This window comes from Grus americana, chromosome 20 (assembly GCF_028858705.1).
Source record: "Grus americana isolate bGruAme1 chromosome 20, bGruAme1.mat, whole genome shotgun sequence".
NCBI classification, from domain to species: Eukaryota; Metazoa; Chordata; class Aves; order Gruiformes; family Gruidae; genus Grus; species Grus americana.
The window spans coordinates 9,380,534-9,403,048 of record NC_072871.1 but is presented as its reverse complement, the minus strand read 5'-3'; the positions used below and the strand labels follow the sequence as shown (position 1 = coordinate 9,403,048).

Genomic DNA, 22,515 nt, shown 5'->3' with positions numbered 1-22,515 from the left:
GAGTAGAATGTCCAGAAATTAATTCATGTTTTCATTTAATACAGATCACATAGTCTCCTCCTAGAAACCGTTATTTTTGTCCTATAGCAGAGAAATAAATCATTTAAAGTGAGAAAGATGTGTAATCCACACAGAAGAAAAAATGAACCATCTTGTTTTGTGCAAGAAGAGAGTAAGATCTTCTGTGTAGTGAGTTCAACATAACCTTGACTGGAATTTCTTCCTAACTACATAACACGTAGAGATAAAAAGTTCAACTGACATACATGAATATTTACAGGGTGCTCTCAGAACAGAGTGACATTAGCCAGCGTTTGCCTGCTGATCTTGCAAAAATATGAGACACACCACACTGGGGTTCCTCCTGCTCAGAAAATTAGTTAATCATATTTGACGTTTGCTAGAGCCACAGAATCCAGAGAAGAGAATCATACCTGACGTATTTTAAAAAGAAGAAAAAAAAATCAGAACATCACAAATAAATTTTAAGGCTGAATTCAAATAGAAGAACACTGAAGTGGTATGTACAGAGAATAGCACTCAAGAAAAGATAAACTAGGAAAGAAACAGCAATACCATAACAGGTAATAAAACAAACCCACTCATTTTTGTGGGCACAATGAATCGATTGTTTTTATAACAGCCATAGATTAAATTACATTCCGTTTCCAAAGTGTTTCAATTCCTTCTTCTGTCAATGGCTATTTCAGTGCTGAATAAGTCATTATATTACTTAGGGGGCTGCACCTTCATCATCTCTAGCAAGTAAAAAGCAGATTTTATTCCATGAGCAACTCATATTTCTAATGACAAACGTCATAATACTATGCCTTCTTTGTCAAAAGAATAAAATGCTTGGGTTTTGTCTTGAAATATGTAAGAAACTAGGCATGTAAATGCAAGAGATCATACCAGGACACAGAATAAACAACAGCAAGAAAAATATAAAGAAGTCTCTTCTTATCTCCGGATTAATTAGCATTAATAAACTAGGGCACAAATATTTTTGACAGGACCGGAAAGCAGGTCATTAGCATTGATGAGCTGATATAAATGATCTTCCTAAGACATTTAGAGCAGACTCGCTCCAAATGATACCCACGGCTTGCAATTATACCACCAGTCAAATAGTTTACAGCTAACAGCCAGGAATATACAATATTTGCATACAAGACTGAGACTCCCTTTTGCTCCTCAAATCTAATGCAATTTTAAAAAGAATCAATTGCTAATAATTAAACAAACACTAAACCAAAAACATTTTACTACTATAAAGACTCAAAATTAGGCACAAAAAAAGCAGAAGTTTGCAAAGCTTTTTAAAGTGAATTTTCTGTTGGAGTCACAATATAAACAATGATTTGCATCAGTGATTATCTTAATTAAACTACTGTTTACATAAGTAATGTTGATTTACTTTAAACGTTGCTCAGTGTCATTAGACCATTCCTTTAATTGTGCAAATTTCCTTTAGTTGAAGTCTTCTCCCACCTTCAGCAGACTGTGAACAGCACCTGAGCTGCAAGAAGTAAACCCAGAGCAAATTTAATACTATACAAGCTTTATACAAGCCTCTTTGTAGAGACATTATGGAGCACAGTCCAACCCCTCACCTTATACCACTACGTGACGAGGATGTCACTCGAAGTTGGGCGTAGCTGAGCTTTCTGGCCATGTTGCCTATTACAGGCTTGGACAAAACCGCATCCTGGGATTGCTTCCCAGCCCTATAAAGGGACATGTGCCACCCTGCTCTACACCATGCTTTGAGTACGTTAAGTAAAAAACCCCTACATTTCCCCATCTTTTTTTACTCAAGGAGGAAAGCTCCCTCCTGATGATACAATGCCCAACTGGCTAATAAGGTACTGAAGGTCTTCACTAGATCATAAATTCCAGTCGAAAGAGCTACCATTGCTGAAAAAAATGTAAGCTGGAAAAAACACCACGATAATTCTGAAATTAGCAGTGACAGATGTTCAGAATAGAAGTCAAGATTACTGGCCATTACTACCCCCTGAATTCACTCCCTAGTAATGCTAGAAGAAAGTAAGCCTTGTTTGATAATATTTAACAGATTTACAGAGGAGTTTAAAATTCCATCTTTCCAAGAAAACAGCTCAGCCACAAATAACTGTGTGTGTTCCAACATGTCATCAGCCTGGATGATTGCGATGATCTACTCAAGCCTTAAAATCCATGAGAACAGTACTGCCGCACAAACAAGAGAGTTAGTATTTTCCATATTATTTTATTAAATGTTTTAATTTCTTAATTATGAGTGAAACTTCAGTTCCAACTTAAGGATGCCAAAGGAAAATAGGACTAGTTTAGGAACCAAAGCAAGGGCAAAAAAGGCTCTACATTTTGGCTCCTGCAAAATTCCATTAGGGAAAAATAAATAACTCAGAAACCCTCTTTTTCTAACCATAACAATTTTTTTTAGCTGGATTTTTTTTTTTTAAATGAAAAAATGTAAACCAAACCATGCAACATGATTAACTGTCATCTTTCATTTCAGAAAGGGCTACCCAGGCTTTAGGTGGTCAGGCAGAGCCAGACACCACTCACCCTCTGGGTTACAGAATGGCTTGAACACAGCCTAACAAAGTAACCCACAGAGCCACTCGCAGATTCTCCTCTTGAGAGGCTCCACGCTGCTGACATACATCTTCACCCTGCAGAGCAGGATGCGGCTCCAAATCTCTCCATTAATAGTTACTTGGAAACTCTGCTGCCGTCAGACTTTGGCTACAGTTGTACTAACATAGAGGATTCAGAAGCAGCAAGGAAATGAGTACAGCAAAGCAGGACGTTAACCTTTACAGGGATACCTGCTGCCTTCAGGAGCCCGACAGGCAGGAGAGGTCGTACGAGTATGAGGTACACGGGATGTGTCCCGCACAACGTCAGAAGCGGCAGGCGCTGTGCGGTACCCACCCTGCTCATTCCTCCCAAAAGCCGCACATGTGCCCATGTCACCTTTTATTCTATTTTAATTCCTTATGTTCTTTGCACCACAGAATAACACAAAGCCTTCCCTCAGCTCTACAACAGAAGAGATTTCCTCTTCTGTTGGAAAATGAGATTTTCCTCAACAGTAATAAAAAAAAAATCTTCACATGCATTTAAAGTTTCTGTTTAAACATGTTATACGCACAAAATATTAAGCACATACCATAGTACTTAAATGGCCAGGACAAAGTCTTAAAACTAAGAAAAAGATCAGTCATACTGTGGAACAACAGCCACTAAGTATATTTAAGTACAGTTGTTTGAACTTGTATCAGTGCAGATTTTCAATGTCTAATTATTGGCAGTGCCACGATAATTACTAGTGATTTGTGCATGTAAAGACTGGAATTGTGTTGGAAAAATTAAGAGACACGTATGGCATGATAAACTGCTCTTATTTGACTTAACTTGTATTTCAATGTTACATGTCACATGAAAGGAGCGAGAAAAAAATAATCAAAACTCCATAAAGATGAGGAAAAATTAAACTAAAAAAAATTTGAGCTATTAATCTTTCCTAATAATGAAGTACTTCAGGATGACTTCTAAAACTCACTTACATTTAGATGCTTCATTTATTTTAATCTGGGAGATAATTAGAGGGAAATCAAATCCATCTCCACAGCAGAGTATTTACCTGAGATGCAGTCAGACTTCTCAGTATTTCCCCTGTGTGTTCAAACTCAAATATGTATCATTAGAACTTCACTTAAATTAATGTCCATTACCTAATTAGCATCAAAACTAGAGTCTGCAATGTTTGCTGCTGGTTAGCTGTCAGAACAGGAATTCTTTCAGATTTTTTTTTCTCTATTAATAGGTCAAATTTTGCTTTCACTGCTGCCGGGCACAATTAGGCCAGCAAAAATATTACAATGGATAGGTAATCTACTGCTTTCTAGCTCCAGTCAATTATTTAGTTACTGCCTTTGTCCTGGAAGCAGAGGAATAATGCCATTTCTCTGTAGTTACTGGTAGGAGTGGGAGGGAACATGGGCGTGCACGTTAGAGCTGGTTGAAACGAGTGAGGGGAAGGACACAAAGCAAAAGCATTGCAAAACCTTTGCTAGTGAAGATGAGGCAAAAGCAACTGGTGCTAGGTTCCTCTCTCAAGTGCCTTTACTTTGGTGTAAATCTCCAGAGGTGATTAGAACCAGGTCCTTTACTTGAAGCCGACGGTGAGATCGTGTGTCTCTCAAGAAGTTCCACTTACCAACCCCAGTTCAATAAAAAGTACTTGGAAGTAGAAGGGGTAAATCTCAGCTGAATGGGTGGGCAGTTGTCACAAATGAGTTCCTGTATATCCACGCAAAAAGTTACCGGAATAGTACCCTTTGCAATAAGAAACAGGACTGATTTATGGTGAAGACACGCAGATATTCACCAAGATGCTCTGTTAACCAGATTATCCTGAAAAAAGCTGCTTCGCTCGTGAATTCTTGCCGTGAAGAGCCAATGGTTTATCTCATCGACTAATCCTGTTATAAATTATTTAGGACTCAAAATGTATCAGAGAAGAATCCTCAGTTGAACGAGGACACACACACTGGCGTTCTCCAGGAATTTATTTGTAATTATCATTTGCCTTTTTTTCCATATCTAATACGTAGTTAATGAAAACCTGACATAACTTCAGCATAAAAAATAAAAGGCGTGACCAGTTACATAATTACAGATTAAAAAATGATCTTTTTTCAGCTCTGTGCACCAAAGTAATCTTAAGAGTGAAGGTTAAGTACAGGTTACACACAGTATAGATTGCTTTGCAAGACAGTCTGTACACTGACCACAGCAACCTCTATGTATGCCACTGCCTGTGAAAGGATAGTTTGATCTTATAATACTACAAAAATACAGAACTTGTATTATCAATCATGTCTTGTTCATGGCACTCTGTCTACAAAAGGACAGCAAATTTGCCCTTGAAATCATTATAGAACATGAAAAACATATTTAAACTTGCCACTAAGTGCCAAGAGAACAACAAAATCAATATTCTAATATGGAGGCAGGTCTATAAGCAAGAATTTCTAGGGACAAAACAAAAAATCTCCCTTTCATGTCTCCAAGGGGCTGCTTAAGACAAGGTGTTTCATCAAAAAGGAAGATGATATTTCTCTGAGCCTGATCCTACCACAAGCATTTCTGTGCAAGCTGCTTCAGGCAGTTCCGCTCATTCCTAAATCATAGATTTAACTATGTTTATTATCAGAGATCAAGGAAGCAATTTCTAAATACAATATTGGAATTTTTCAGCTCCAGTGGGGCAATTCAGTCCGAGTAATTTGTGACTTACAAGCTGTGGTGGGTTGACCTTGGCTAGACACCAGGTGCTCACTAAGCCGCTCTATCACCATCACTCCCTTCCTCAGCAGGACAGAGGGAGAAAATAAGATGGAAAAACCCTCATGGGTCAAGATAAAGGCAGTTTAATAAAGCAAAAGCAAAGGTCGTGCATGGAAGCAAAGGAAAATCAAAAGATTTATTCTCTACTTCCCATCGGTGGGTGATGTCCGGACACTTCCCAGGAAGCAGGGCTTCAGTATGCGTAGCGCTTGCTCCAGAAGACAAACATCATAAATAATGAATGCCCCAACTTCCTCCTCCTTTTCTCAGCTTCTTATTGCTGAGCAGACGCCATATGGTATGGAATATCCCTCTGGTCAGTCTGGGTCAGCTGTCCTGGCTGTGTCCCCTCCCAAGATCTTGCCCGCCCCCAGCATGCTGGTGAGGGGGATGTTGGAGAGACAGCCTTGGTGCTGTGCCAGCGCTGCTCAGCGGTAGCCAAAACACCGGGGTGTTATCAACACCCTGCTAGCTACCGATACACAGCACAGCACCGAGGGCTGCTGTGCGGAAAATTAACTCCATCTCAGCCAGACCCAATACACAAGCAAATTAATAAATACACAAGTTTACATCTCATGACTGTTTTGAAAAATAAAAAAAAAAGAGGCCTCAAGTAAAAGTACAAATAAATAAACCTGAGTCACTAAATTGTTTGCACCAGTTCCTAATCAAAGGTAGGATATTCCAGGGGAACTGATAAAGCCTGATTTACTATCAGTTTGTGGACCTTTTCAATTCCTTGAGCTAGAGCACTTGCATGGCTCCTTCCACACTTCCACTGTTTCTGTAAGAAAGCAGCATGTGAAGTGGTCAGTGCCGAGCTGTGAGAATACCATTTGGTGGACCTGCTGCTACTAAACAGAGAGTGTAAAGAATTGGGTTTTTTCCCCTGACCTTCCCCTGGAAGATCCACAAATCCAAGTACTCTTTTTGCACCAGGCCACCAATCCTACAAGCTTTTTTGAAAGAGTTACCCCGTGGATGCAGAAGGAGTCACACAGATACTTGGGAACTCATTATCCTGGATAAAGTAACATAATTGGGAAAAAATATTTCACTTTTATAATCATTGCAAAACACTGAGGCAAAACCCAAATAAAGTCAATATGCTTACTGAGTATCTTTTCTCTTTTTTTTCTGAGGGTCCACTAGACGAAGAGTATCTCTGATAACCGCTACTTTCACTTCTTCGTCAACAGGGCTTGGGACATTTTCAAATACTCCAGGAGAAAGCTTTAAATTACAAAGGGATATGATTATTCAGTATAGAACTAAGGATTATTTATTCCACATTTGCTCAAACTTCATGCATGTCATATATGTTTTAAATACACAGTGACAGATTACAAAATAATTCTTAATGAATACACAAATACCTTAACGTTTTCAGTATGATATTACAACAATTTTTGGCAAGTATCTCTAGTAGGTTGAAATATTAAAAAAAACCTGTTACCAATGTTACCATTTATGTTATGTATATAAACATGAAGAAAATTATTAGCAATCCCCTAAACACAATTAAGTCAACTGCAGGGGATGATGAATAAATGTATTTATGACAAAGATGATGGAGAGCTTTCACAATTCCAATAAGTCATATTTCCAGTGTATAAGATTAGCAATGATTTCAAAGCAGAAAATTACAGAGAACCTTGGAGGTTTCATATTACCAGACAGCTTTCATCTTTCAAACGAGGAAAAAAAGACCAGAAAACTAAACCTAAACAATTTCATTCCAATATCAGTATCATATTGAGAGGTCTTACCTCTTGCTCATGTTCTATTCTCATGCTGGGGTTCGCATTTACTTCTAGTAACATGGGCTTCAAGTTTTTCATCAGGAGAATGTCAAACCCTAAAATCTGTGCACAACAAGCAATGCGTTACTTCAGTTCTACTCACAGTGTTCTTCTAGAGAACGCAATGGTCATCCATGTGTCAACATCCAGAAGAAACAAACATTTGAGGGACAAAAGAGAAATAACTGAGAAACATGCTATATTGCTGAATAATTACTGAAATAATTTGATACTAATAGCTACTTTCACGCTACCCCCATCTCCAAATACTGCATCTGTCACCATGGAATCAATCTTAGCACCTATGACAAGCGGGTCTTAAAATTGCCATCATCATAGCTGCACCAGGAAGCTGCAAAGCTTCACAGTTATAACACCTGGAAGATGGAAACTGTAGTGAATACTGCTACTAACAACTGATACCCATTGAAGATGCTCCATATATGTTTATGACAAGTAGTAACATAGGTCAGGAGACAGATTTGTAAGGTAAAACTGGGGTGAGGAGAACCTAAGCTCTGAGCTGATGCAATGCATTGCCTGGGTTGCACTACTCAGTCAATGCACTACATCCAACCAGTGATCGTAACGAGAGCAAGCTTTTAGACTTGTCTAAAATTAAACACCCAGGAAATTAATCCATGCATAGAAACAACTGCATTCCTGGCAGAAATTCCAACCTACCTGGAAGCAAGTTGGCCCAGGTTTTCCTGCTGGTATGTCAGACTGATAGTAAACTTTCAGTTCTGGTGTCAGTGCAATAATTGTTTTAATCACCAGTGAAATTATATCTGACCACAGCTTTTTGACATCAGCTCCTTTGGAAGACAGTCTGCACAGAATGCTTGAAAAAGTCCTCTTACTGCCAGTGTTTACATTGTCAGAATGGATGAAATTCCCGCTATGGATATTTAGTGAATAGTTGGTTAAGTGCATAAAAACCTGGTGCAAATTTTTTAGAGTGGGTTCTTGATAGGGCTCCGTACAAAATCTAGAAAGTCCATCTTTGGCTATATAAATCTCTAAGGGTTCTAAAGATTTCAGTAAGACATAAAGACGAATATCAAATTTCAGTTTGTCGACAAGCAGTGGTTTGCAAATATATTCCTGGACCACAGCTGGCCGGCTCTGGATGCTTCCCGTCAGTCTGATGTCACTTGGGTCTTTAATGAGGTAGATTCCATCCCCCTGGCACCCTCCATCAGGTTTTACAATAAAAGTGGGCTTCCAGGATGGATCACCATCTTTCATCATACGAACCTATAAGGAAAAGAATTACACTGAAAGATACTAATTAGGGCAGAAGAAGGGCTGATACTATGAAAGCCAACAAATTGCATTCATAAACAAAAATAAATAAAAATAACATGACTACATCGCTATAGTAGTAAACACCATGCCAAAAGTGTGGAAGATAAACAGTACTGATGAGTACAAAGACAAATGAAAAACCATTAGTAAGGAGTTACTAGCGCAGATAAAAGGTCATTTTATTTAACAAGTCTTCGTATAAATGATTCCAGGAACTTCATTTTAATGTTATATACCAATTTACAGAATGAAATGCTGTGTATCTCACGAGATCCGTGTTATTGGTCGCTGACATATATGAAATTGCAAAGCTAAACTTTTATGCTACATTTTGAACGACTGACAAAGATAATCATTAACCTAAGGAAAGGCATCTTATTTATTGAGATATGAATGCAGACAAACAATGCCAGGAGAAGGAAAGATAAAGTAAAAATTTGGCACTGATAATACCTTTTTCCACCACTGAATATTTTTCACAATCAGATACTCAGTGTTAGTAAAACTAGGGAATAGTGAGCCATGTACAGATATCATACAAATACCACAAATTTAATAAACAAAGAGTTTATTAAGGTTTTTCTAATTTATACCAGAACTCCCCTCAAGCCTGGCATGCAATTACTACCTTTCTACCCAATGCAAGATAAAGAAAATTCTGTCACAATTTCAACAACTCTTCTCAGTGGCTTTGATTTGTCTTAGGAAGATCTGTTCCTAGCACATACAACTCAGATGCTTTCTTTCGATGTACCTAGTGTGAAATCAGGAAAGCAAGGCAAGTTGGGGGAGAATTTGATGGTGTTTTGTACCAAACCAAAACGTTTGAATGAATCTACAAAGCAGTCTATGCCTGACCTGTTGTCTCCTCAAGCTAGTACAGATGTTCAAGCTGTGTTCAGACGTTCGTTCTGCAGATTCAGCGTGAAACACAGTGCGCTCTAGTGTACAAGCTCGCAAACAGCTAACACCAATGTCTACCAGCACTGTAATATGCAAAAATGCTTAGAAAAGTCATTACACTAGATACATTTCACTTTTTTCCAACAGAGAAATACTTCCAGTTTCCAGATTTTTTAAAAAGTTAAGTCAAATACTCTTTACTGCTAACAAGTTAAATTAGTAGAATCATTCTGGAAAACATTTTTTTCCAAAAGACACACATTGACAATTGAACTTACTATGTATAGGGTGATGGGAGATGTCCCCACTACAAAGAAAACAGCAGGTAAGAAATTTTGACACCTACTAACATTCTGTGAGCATGTGTATAAAGATCATCCAGACACAGAAACAGCAAGAGAAGGGAGGGAAAAAAAAAAAAAAAAAAAAAAAAAAAAAAGGAAAGGTTAGCAAACCAGGACCTTTCCATATCAGTTTCTTTCCATTGTTTGTAGTGCCTTGCCACTAAAGATCTCTGTTTGTTAAAGTCAACTTTAATACTCTGTAAGAATGTTGCTGGAGGACTGTATGACCTATTTCTGTATTGTTTACAGCAGCTCGGACCTCCATACTCATGTATGCAGTTCTCTCGCTGCTTTGTAGATATCCATCAGTACAGGATAAGCCATTATACCTGTATCTTGAGGGTTTTTCCACGCTGTGCCCTAGATTCTTGGGGCATTTAAGTGAAATGGTTTAACACAAATAAAAATTACGGGAACAGTGATGGGGAAGTACCCGTGGTTTGTCAGAACCTAACCGTCCTACAGAATCCCAGATGTGGCCTTAGTAAGATAAAACACAAAACTAACAGAATTACAGAGAATTATAGGATTAGAGAGGAGTCTCTATCCTCACACAGAGAGTGAGGAGAATATAAAGGAAACAAAAAGCTCTAAAACTCAAATCTAGATCCAAATGCCTCCAATTCAAAAGGCAATTGAATCTGAACTTTTCGCTCAATCGCACTGTCATTTCTACATACTGACATCAGCAGCTTAATTTCTGGGGCATAAACAGGGCTTGGCACTATAACAGACACAGCCTTTATAGAAACTAGCTTCTTGGAAGCAACAATAAATATCTTTGGAGTTTTTGGTTTTAACGAACGAATAGGAGTCACATAAAGTAGCAAAAATTTAAAAAAAATTAAAAAGAGGAAAATGGCCATTTTTCTTTCCTAAAGAATCAGTTATCTGTGAGAAAATTAGATAATCCCACCTGGAACAGACTGTTAATAGTTGGCAGTCCAAAACATAATTATTGTAATAAGGTTGTTTTGGCCTTTGAACACGTTAAACTGATAGATTCATTTAGCAGGGAATGTTTGGAGGCTAGTGTCATTCCCAACTGGGTACAGCAAGACAGAATTAAACATGGCACCAATAACTAACTGCTGGATTCAAATCTGCATTTTTGTAAACAGCATATATTCACTCAAAACTCTCTCTCCAAAAAAAAGTCAATATAATTAGGGAATCCTTTTACATCAGAGAAAAGAGCAATTACACCATCTAAATTGCCTACAAAGCTCACATTTCCAAGAAGCAAACCTAAGCTTCCATGCATTTTATTTGAGGACAAAAAAAATCACAAAGACAGTAACTAGGTCACTGTAAGGGCCTGACACATCTGCTGAATATCAGATCTTTCATGTTACATGCGTATCTCTCACTGCCTAGATAAGTTTTAGTTTATTTATTACGTGTATAGCAAAAGTAAGAACTGCAGAGATTTGGATGCCTCAATTAGTAGAGGTGAAACTGAGAAAGAAAGGAAGGAAGTCAGGAAGGATTTAGAGTTATCTTAGATGAACTTTAAAAACTACTCATTATATATGGCAAGTTTTACAACACGTAGCAAGGAAAGGATATTTAAGCCAGGGAATTAACATGTCTCAGCCTTCAGAAGCATAGGAGGAAAAAAGCAGCTACGTGGGGTACAGGCTGACCAAAGACCCATCTGCTGTCTCTCCAAATCCCGTCAGCACCAATGGTGCTCGCTGCTATCAGAAGCTGTTTGGCAGGTGGGGTGTGAATGTAGTGATCCAACTGGCACATACCGAGAACAAAAAGAAAACCCAAGGGAAGTGGTATTAATTGGCAACTGGTTTGGAACTGGAAAATGAACTGCTGCATTACCCTCTCGGGCAGCCCTTTAACTTCATGGTAAATCAACAGAACTCTAACGAGGAAGCCTCTGTAGCTCCCCCAGCTCTATCGCTGTTCTCTGCGCGTAGATAAAGTCTCTACTGGTGTAAATATAGTAGCCCTGCATTCACAAATATTTAGGAGAAAATAAATTGTTAAGAGCACAAATTGTAACTCATCAAAATGGGACTATAAAATACAGGTTTCAATGAAGAGATGCTGAAGGACTGTAGCTCATGAAACTCCTAACAGCACTGGCACAGGGATCCCTAACAAAGGATGCAGCCAAAGAAAACGCAGGATGCTGGCTACATGTTTATCAGTTACTCATGGGATTCAGAAGAATAAAGCACTTAAAACCTCTTCTTCTCAAAACGGAGGGATGCCACAGTACAGACCACTCTTTTCTTGCTTTCACAGGTTTTACGGCACCGGACCTGCAGCTGCTATTCTCTCCATTCAGCCAGCAACCTGCTGAACAAAGTCAGTGATCTGGTTTTACACAGGCCTGTAGCCCACCAGCAACCACGGGAGATTGACTTTAAGATGCCTGAGGATACAAGCTAACGAAGAAAAAAAGAATCAATTACCACCATTGGCCCTGGCACTGCAGAATGAAAGAAAAATATTAACACACAGGAAAAGGCTGAACGCCAGTCAGATCATCGTGATTTTCAGACAACACCCTCTGCTACGACTACATGAGGCTGCTGACCCAGAGCTAGCTCTGCTAGCGGCTACGTTCCCAAGGCCTGAAGGATATTTATTTCATTCAGAATCACATTGCTAAAAGCCCTCCTACTAACTACAGCAGAAATTCAAGATTCAAGTTATTTGGACTAGGATTTTTCTCATGGACAAGCGTCACACTAACTCAAGAGCCTTCTTCAAAACAGGTCACTCTGAGGGATGAAACGCCACAATGGAGATCAGGCTTACATAAGTGGCACGTGGATAAATAGGTCCAAGTAGATCAGCAGGCCTAGATGTGTCAAGAAGGAAAGCAGGATTTATGCTCTAGTCTTTTTACCACTAAAGAATAATCTTCCCCTGACATGACATTACTCTGCATACTAGAGGAGCGTTGTTAAAGACAGCATCCCAGAAAGATACTTGGTTAATCTTAAACCTCCACAACTAAACATACCCTACTATGACTCTAGATGTACGTACGAAGTGCCAATCATGGTCTGCTAGAGCAGAAAGTAATAAAGAACCTCTACGAAACCAGCTGGGGCAATCTGCCTCCCGTTCCCACGTCTGCTGTTCACGCCTCAGGCTACTTCTGCTCTGATACTGCGGCACCTTTTCAAAAAGGATAATACTTTCTAGGGACTATTGTTAAAGATGCAACAGCAACCTGCTCTTGAAGTCCTGCATTTTAACAATCATCAGTCATAGATCTCATACTTAACTTTTTCCCTTAGGCTGGAAATGGAAGTAATTTTCTCCATCGTTTTCTAGTCCATCAAAACTTACACATGGCAGATGAAGATAGGAGGGTGGGGAAAGGGGGAATAGTAATCCAGAGTCAATCTGGTTTTCAGCAGCTTGACTGTCTTGAAGAAAGCAGATGGTTTCTTGATCTTCAAGGAAATTCCTGACAGTCTTCAAATTCTCCACAATCCTCTCAACTACATTCTTTCAAATTCTCATTATAAGGAGGCTTGTCCAGACTTAGCAAAGTCAGTCATGTAGGAAAATTAGTTCATATGAAATGAGGTATTTCTGTGTACTGAGCTTGACAGAAGGAAACTACCTTTAAAAACATGTTAACCATTTACAGCCAACAGCAAGAGGATAGTATGATATCTAACGGCATGAAACTCTGATCCAGTTGCTGGTTTGCCTTTCATGAGCAAACTCAGGCTGAATGAAAATAATGTTCTGAAAAAAATGCATACAATGGGCTATAAGATTTGACAGCAAAAAGACTAAAATATTCATGTCTATGCCTAAGAGGTATCCAAAAGCTGAAAACCTGATTAAAGCACCAAAAATACGCTGTGCTGGAAATTAGACTGTCCAAATTAGATTCTTATTAAAAATTAATCATACTAGGCCTATTCATCATCCTCACAGACAACACAAAGGCAGCAGTACGAGAGCAATCAAGGCCCTGGTTTGAATCGCAAGCCAGTTACTTTTCAGAAATTGGAGTTTCCTGTTAGAAATAGGTTCTTAACACACAGATTCCAACCGATTCTTCTCTGTTAGCAAAGGGGCGATTACCAGAGCACCTGAGAGATTGGCTTATCTGTAATTCATCTTCTGTTATAGTGACATGCTAGTACAGAGTGGTTTAGAAGGTAAAAAGTAGGCGAATACTGAAAATAGCTAAATATGTATTTACTTAGTAAAATGAACTTTTAAGCCCTTGTTAAAAATACCTATCACCATTTCGTTTCAATGCAAATGACACTAAGGGAACTACCATTTTGTTGGTATTTCCCAATATGAAGCTCATCCACAACAAACTTAAGAGTACAGCTTTCTCATCAATCACTGGCTTTTAAAGCACAGAAGATTATATGCATGTATGATAAAAGTTCACAATCGTCTACAGAAGGGAGGCACAATAAGAATTTTTGAGAGAGAAATTGTTTTGAAATGTCGTAGTGCTTCAGGAGGAGGCAGAGAGATTTAAATTCAAGAAGTCTCTTCTTTCAGTAGTCATTTCTATTCAGACAAACTCTCAGAGGTGTTAATTTCTCAGTCCAGCCCTTTGCAACAAAATCCTCTGCTACAAATGGCAGCAAACCATCTTCTCATGTCTAACCTACAGCTACACTGACACACATAATTTGTGACCTTTAGTAATTAACTTGAATACTAATAATAGCAAAGGCACAGCAAGGCAAGTCACAGCCCTGCTCATCTAGAGCTACATACTTAGCAGCTGCAGCCTGTGACAATACAGCTTTACTTCCAGAAGTACCGGAGATGCCTAAATCCTCTTTTGCTCAGATAAATGTACACATGGCATTCACATACTCAAGTGCATGCCAGTTCCTATAGGGGCAAGACTAACATGCAGGCACCACACATGCTGTATTGTACCTTTTTTTGTGAATACCTGAAAAAGTCTGAGAGAGATGACATTTTCAGCAGCATTAGGGTCCTTTGGTTTTAAAGCAAACATAAACCACATATGCACAAATAAACACAATAAAAGACTGGGGAGCTCCTACTGAGAACTCATGAAACTGCAAGAAAAAAGCATTCTGAACCATTTATGGTTCACAGTGGATTTGGAATTTTTTGTTTTGTATTTTTTCTTGTTTTGGAGGGGTTACATTACCAACGTGTGTTAAGTAGAACGTAAACTCTTACAACATAAAATATAATGTTTGATAACACAAACTATGCTTTTCTCAAACACAGATGGAAGAACATATGCAAAGGAAACTCCTAGGAGTGTGTTACTGGACATCTGTTATTCTTGGAACAAAAACAGAATCGTTTTCACTCCAGTAACCGTTCAACCAGAGAAAAGTATTTATTTGCAGTGCCACCTGCTGACAGCACACGGGTCTGTGCATTTAGCTGATGTACAGACCACACTGCTACGTGCCGCTCAGTTCATCAGAACCTTGTAGCCCAGACAGGCACAGTTCCCAAGAGGGTCATCACTAGAACCCCAGTGCACCACTTTGAAAGTTTACTTCCAAGTTATTTGCACATATCTACCTGTCATAGCTAAATTGATTAGATAATTTACACTCCTTTTACAAATTGGTCTTACAGCTAAAGCAATAAGACTGAAGTACTGTTGGGATTTTATTCATTTGTACTGTTACCAGCAGTGCCACAACACTGACCCAGCACACTTGCAGAGTATGTATTAAAAGATGTTCATGGATTTAATTGGATTGTGGATATGGTAATTATCTAAAAAGTAACAGACAGTATCGAAGTCTATTAAAGTCCGTACCTTCTTCTCTCGCTTTTCCAAGTAGAGGATACTGTAGAATACAAGAATGCACTGGGCAAGTCAGGGTTAAAACAAACACATACAATATTTGTAAAAATATATTTGTAATAACAGAACCAAACACTAAGACACAGCATCATTTTTTTCCCTCCAAAAAAAAGCTGAAAAAGAATGGTGGTTTATTATATTTTGAATATTTAAACAAAGCAACAGTCTAACAAGAAATTGAAACAAACACTTATTCAGGAATATGTGAGCATATTTAACAATGCACACTACAAAATGCTGTTCTGAAGGATTTGGCTAGAACAGGCAGGATGGACTAAAAAGACTTCAATGACAATGAACCTGGTGAAGTCCCACACTCCACACACTACTGTATTGGAACTTCCTCAGCCCTTTTAAACTCAGCAGAATATGCAGGGAAAGGGCTTATGGTTCTACCATGCTTAATTTTCAGACATCTCTTCTGGCACTGGAAAGAAGCATAATTGGAGTTAGGTTTATTCTAGAACGTAACAAACCAAAGCAGTTCATCCAGACTATGATCTCAGGCAAACTGGAAAAGTTGTCATCCACAGCACCCAAGTGTGATTTTAAATAATCTGGTAGGTATGAAAAACTAAAGACTGATACAGCAACAATATCCAACAAGTTATAGTATTCTGAGAGTAAAAGTAATCTACCTCATCCACAAAGAGGGAAAATTCTTCGGGCAGAATCCAGGACCGGGGATAGAAGTTATATTCAAGAGGAAATAGATCTTGCATTGTTCGCACTGCCCGACTCAGTGTAATTTTACGTACCATCTCTGTCATGCCTGGGAAAATAACAGACAGTGTCTAAAAGCAATGAAGAATCCACACTGAAGTCTCATCCTAAAAGTAAATTGTTATGCCATTAATCATACTATTGGTAGACACTCTAGTCATTGCTTTCAATAAAGCTGAAAATTTTTTAAAATTTAAAATCTGATAAAATGTTTGTAGCATTCCCCTGCCATATTTCATATTGTATATATTACTGTATTGTATTAGAAAAAATTAAGTAGTTATCCAAAACACAGCTCAGAATAGAGGGAAAGTTTTAGTCCAATAGTAACTACTGAGACTTTGCATAATCCAAAATTACTGCCCTGGCATGCTATCATTCCAGGAATAGGTAAAAATGTCATTTAAATATAATCCATCACTTTGTGTTTACTTTGCATTCATTTAAGTGACTATGTCAGAAAGAACAGGTTGTTTTGCGAGAAGCCAAACTTCGCTGCTTTCCTGCAGCTTTCAGTCTCATGCTTGAATCACGCCACGTCCAGATCCATGCGAGCTCTAGTAGAAGCTTTTCCCGAGGTCGGGACATTACGGGTTACTCTCACACTGTTTATATACTTTCAGGTATTACAGCTTATAAGATTCATGCTGCAACTTTTCTCAGTTAGAACGTCATCTGTGGGCTTCTCCACTGTCAGCAAATTTCCACAAAACCTACAGGAACTTGGTAGCCTGTGACTGCCAACCTCTGTCAAGCACAGCTGATTTTGGCCAGGAGGTTCCAAAGGTACAAGGACAGAAAGTGACAGGGAATACACACGCATTTGTTGAAGTCTTATTTCCATTGGGAACATGATTTAAAAGCTATTTTTATGGGAAAGTTTCTAAGCCTTTCTGAGGACCAACCCTTTCAGATTCTTTGAGTCTCTCACAACTAAGAGAAGGATCAAGATCTCTTCAAGAGAAAGAATTTAGTAAAACCCAGCATCGAGTTAGCGCAATGTTCCTGGAAATCAGGTCCAGATCTGCAGGACTCTGTGGTTTTGACCACTATGCGTGCCACTTGCACGTAGAAGCCAGAATACAGAGAGGGTAACGTTCATCTAACACAGATTTAAACCACCAGGAAACTACACTATCTGATACTTGAATATGAACTTCCCACAGAGAGGAGAAAGTCAGGGTAAATAAAGCATAAAGTTCGATATCCGAGGGTTCTTATTCTCACAGCATACTAACAGCAGCAATAAATCTGAAGTAAAGGGCTTAGATAAGTCAATACCTAAGCTCTTAGCTCTTATTTAGAGAGATCTCAACAGGGATTAAATGAGAAAAAAGAGCTTAAAAAAGTAGAAGAGGCATCATAAGATGAGGGCTGACATGAACTCTTCAATATTAAAAAATCCATTTGAGGAACTCCACTTCGAGTTTTTCCCTCAGATAGGCCACAGTATGAAACAAAACAGATTATTTCCACTTTGAGTCAAAACCAAATCCAAAGATACAGCACTGTTATCTATGCTAGATATCTATGCTAGATAACAGACAATAATTGCATGCTTCACTTAAATTACAGCCTAACACTCTTACTTTTCCTAAAATCATACGTATAAAGTATTCTTTTCATCAAAAACACTCTCTCTCCAAAGCAAATTTCAGTTCAGAAATTGAGACACCTGTTCTGATATTCTTACCCCCAAGCAGAAATCTCCTACCAAAAATGGTAATGTGGTAAAACTATCATCAGCCAATTAGGCAAATAATTCACATTAAAAATGAATAAAACACAGAAACAATTAAAACAATCATGTTTTTAAAGCATTTGTGTAAACTAGAAACAGAAGTAAGGTACCTGGAAACTTGTTGACTTGACCTGAGAATATATCATTATCATGAAATGATACCCCATGCCAATAGATATCGCATGGCAAGCGTCTGCCAAAAGGAAACTGGAAAAGAGATAGAAGATATGTTTTGAAGCAATCTGGCAATACCGGTTCATTCCTTACTTTTCTAAACATACACATTAAGCATAAACCATTCAGGAACAGTCTTCTGACTGTCAGAAGAAAACATGCTCTCTATTTTGGTTGCAAAACTAGCAATATTTTGATCAGTTCAAGACTCTAAAGTTCAAGATGTTAACAAACCGGGAAAGGTTTCAACAAACTAAAAATAAATGACTGAGAGGCATGATCTGCACTGAGAAACCCCGAGCTTGTTATCAACCACAATTAAGGCATGACTCATTTGTAATGTAAAATACTATCACAGGGAATAAAATTTCATTAAGAAGCACTTAATTCCGGCACATGAAGGCACAGCAATAGCAAGTGTTGCACTTGAAGTAAACAAACTCTGACATGTTTTGGGTTGGTTTTTTTTTTTTTTCCCCTCCTCAGTTTAAGAGGTGATAAGCAACCATGTCGCAGAGGAACTGTCATTCCTAGCAGTTACTAAATCAACTCCTGTTCTTAGAAAGATCACCATTTAGTGCCGACAGTCCCACGCCCAGTATTTATGGTCCCCCTGGGCAGCTTGGTAACCCACATCCCTTCCCAGACTGCACCCACACCCCTGGAGCCCTTCACCCCCAACCGGGTGGCACCTCCACATGCTCCGTCTCGCGCGAGCATGAAACACTTCTGCTCCCTACTCTTTATTTTCAGGGAATACATATAGCCCATAATACTGTGGTAAATTAATAGTAAGTTGTGACTGCAAAGCACTTTCTGAGCAAGCTGATGTACGTTGGTATCCAAGCTGCAATAAATTTAAAATGGATATTGAAAGCAAGATATTTAAGTGAAATAACTGTATTATTCATTTTTATATATTCAGTTATATGTATTAATTTATACAGTATTAATTCCTTTCTGGTACTAATAGCCTGCAATTAAAAGAAAAGCTTGCAATTCAATTAATCATTTGTTGAGCATATATATTTCAACTATTAAGAACTTAGGCAATTATTTCAACAATATTAAATATTCCAGCTTCTTTTCCCCATTCACATAACATTTCACCATAAGTTGAAAAACTATACAGTTTGTTTTCTATTATCAAAAAGATTAACCTTTTCTGAAGTGGCCTGAAGAGCTCTGAAACAGTGCTGCCAAATACTGATAGCAACAGTTCCTAATAGTAGTAAAGTGATTTCTTTAAAAAAAAAAAAAAAAGCTACCAGCAGTAAGAACAAAAGCCCCATGGATTAGCAGTATCAACAATCCAAAGCAAAAAAAACCCCAAACCACCACTAAGTAAAAATCAAACATTTGTAATCCATGTTATAATAATAATACATAATTAGTTTTGTGTAAAAAAGATATGCTTCTTTTTCATGCTTGTTCACTCACAGTCCCATTTATCAACCCCAAACCCATTGTATCTGCAACTCCATGTAGTTGCCATTTAAATATCATATGGAATACATTCATAGGAATCTCTTCTATTATTAGGATACATCTTTTTCAAATAAATATGCTATATTTCTGACAACAGCATTTTTAGAACACATTTGTATTAAATATCTACTGCCCTCATCACCCAATGACTTCAGTAACCATTTACTTATTGAAAGACCCACAATATTTTGTAGAAATTACTTGTTCTTTACTCCAAATGTAACTTTTCTTGCTTTAAAACATTTCTTTCAGCACTGGATTTTTTTCAATATGACAGAAAAAAAATCTCATAAAGCTTTTGAGTGAACTACTTTATTTGCTACTTTAATTAAAATTTCAATTTCCTCAGTAAATAGCCTTGAAAAATTAATTTAAAATGCAAATTGAGCAATACATCCTTTCTCTGTTTCCTTACTCATAGGGATGAGATACCCAATTTAACAGAGCCAGTGGATTCTTCACTTATTTCATTATTATTCAGCCTGCAAAATCTGTTTTTGTACAAGTGAAAATTAATTCTGTTAGGCTCTGAAAGACAATCAGTGGCCTTAACCTCTCTCCACAGGTATATCCAGAATACAGATGCAGTATTAGGTCTTAGAGCACCCTTCCCACTAAAATCTGATCAATTTATTTATTTATTAAATGAAATGGAAATTAAAGGAATGAAATTTGCATTTATATAACACCTTTCATCCACAGAGGATATCACAGCTCTTTACAAACACCGCACAGAAATCATTCCACAACAGATGAAGAGCAAGCGGCTCTGGACTGGAAAATGGAAGCATCACACCCCTGCATCAGCAATTCAGATAGGGCGGCAACTTCCCTGCTCCTGGCAGATCAAGATTATTTGGATATATCCAACGATGGGATCAAACTCACCTCCTGCCTGAGCTGGGAGGATTCCTTATCCTCTGCACTATACTTTTACATAAGTATAGTGTTTGGAAAGGAACAAATTAGATTATTTGGCTCCCTCTGGCAGCACCAGGCAGATATAAATTAATCTTATCATGGGAGAAGAGGCCTTTCCGCCACCTCCCCACTCCCGGTGCAGGGGACTCGAGCTGAAAAGAAAGGTGAAGCAGTCTGCTGTTCTCATAACTTCTCTCTTTGGCTACCCTGTCAGCTGGAATAGCCTCCAATCTGCACTAGCCAGTGCCAAAGCCAAGGTGCCCACAGCCACGGGGGATGGAGGTGGCAAACGTGTGGCTGGAGCCGTCCTCACCGCTCTGTGCCCGTCCTGTGCAGAAAAACTGAGTCTGGTCCCAGGATCAGTCCCTGTAAACAACTTCCAGGCTGCAATCAATTCACTAACTCTTCCAAGAATGTATTTAAAATCTTTTTTATTCAGAGTTGGGGGCCATTTGTCAGAACAACAACAAAAACCAGTAACAAAAAAAAAAACCCAAACCAAAAAAAAACCAAAACAGGAGCCACAAAGAGAATAGAATTGTTTTCACAACTTTGACACTATTAATAATCAATCACAGTCAAATTGGTCTGACAGGTCATTTCTACCTTTTGATTGGAAGCCAATAATTTAAATTGTCTCACGGGTCATATCAGTCTGTTCCATCATGTTTAATGACAAGTTAAATGACTCTTGTCTTCTAGTCAACTCTTCCTAGCATAAAATTTCAAACTATTTTTACGCTTCCACACAGCTACTGAACAGCAAGACTAATGAAACACTTAATGCTGGGATATTTGATGCTTCAGACATCTGCTTCTTCCATTTTCCTGGTAATTGAAAGCTAGCCGAAGAAATAATTTATTAAGTGATGAATAAACTCAGGATGCAAGCTCAATTTGTGCCCATTATTTCATTCGGCATATCATGTTCATTTAAAGAATCTGACACACCAAATCAGATAGTCCAACACAGTGATGGGAATAATTTCTTCACTGGCATGCACATTAAAACTCTGCAATGCTTTTTAAAAGGTCCACCCCTGTGCGTTACCCAGACAGAGCTATCATGGATGATAATTTAATTTACTCAAGACCCCCAGAGTTGAAAAAAAAGTTTTTTCTATCTTTTGCTTCTGATAACAGAATCTCGATAGTCAAATTGCGTGCTCTTGAACGCTTTCACCTCTTCCTCATGTATCAGTGGCATAGAATAAACTGCTTGCCAAAATTAGCCATGTTTAGAGCATTGTTCCTTTTTTTTTTTTTAGAGTGGCATTTACCATATGTTAATTTATTAAAATGAACTACTTCCATGTGGACAACTGTGTAATCACACAGTGCATTATGCCTTACTTCTAGAAATTATCAGGGAGCATATTGCAATAGCAGATTATTACTGAAACAAAGCTCTTCCAGCAAGTCAGGGTAATCACAGCAAGGAGATTTCAGAACTTACAACTTAAACCAAAAATCAAACCAAACCAAAAGCCTATATGATACTGAAATAATGCTATCCATGAGATAGAAAAAATTATCGATAAAAAAGAGCCCACTTTAAAAGCCTATTACAATATCTCCTGCCCAACAAAATATTCAAGCCACCACATTCTGCAGTGGAGAAGAACAAACAGAAACAAAACAAAAACAGCAATGGGAAAAAATTTAAAAGAAGTGGTGAGGGAGAAGAAGGATCAAATATACTAAACCAAAGCCCACGATGCAATCATCTTGAGAAGTGTTATACAAGGGACAACAGTATAATACCAGTCCGTAGAAAACATCCGTATTTAAATATATGCGTTTGTTTACTACTTCTAAGATTTTAGGTTTTTTACATTATTTTTATGGCTCCTGCAAGAAACAACATATGTGTTCCCTCTGCTGGTCCTGCTGTAACAGTGAAACCATTTCCAAGGC

General features: G+C 38.2%; 1 protein-coding gene across 2 annotated transcripts in view; it reads right to left on the bottom strand.

Moving 5' to 3' along the window:
• The window catches only part of TTLL11 (tubulin tyrosine ligase like 11), a 54,782-nt gene that overhangs the window by 29,212 nt on the left and 3,055 nt on the right, over positions 1-22,515 (bottom strand). For both annotated transcript variants that reach the window (XR_008580013.1, XM_054848821.1), the window contains exons 2-6: positions 18,126-18,222; positions 16,190-16,323; positions 7,851-8,426; positions 7,134-7,229; positions 6,479-6,597 (exon numbers count right to left, since the gene is read on the bottom strand). Coding sequence is in view for 1 of the 2 variants with exons in the window: in XM_054848821.1 (XP_054704796.1) it covers positions 6,479-6,597; positions 7,134-7,229; positions 7,851-8,426; positions 16,190-16,323; positions 18,126-18,222 (1,022 nt within the window). In the remaining variant the exon portion in view is untranslated. The remainder of the gene's footprint in view (positions 1-6,478; positions 6,598-7,133; positions 7,230-7,850; positions 8,427-16,189; positions 16,324-18,125; positions 18,223-22,515) is intronic.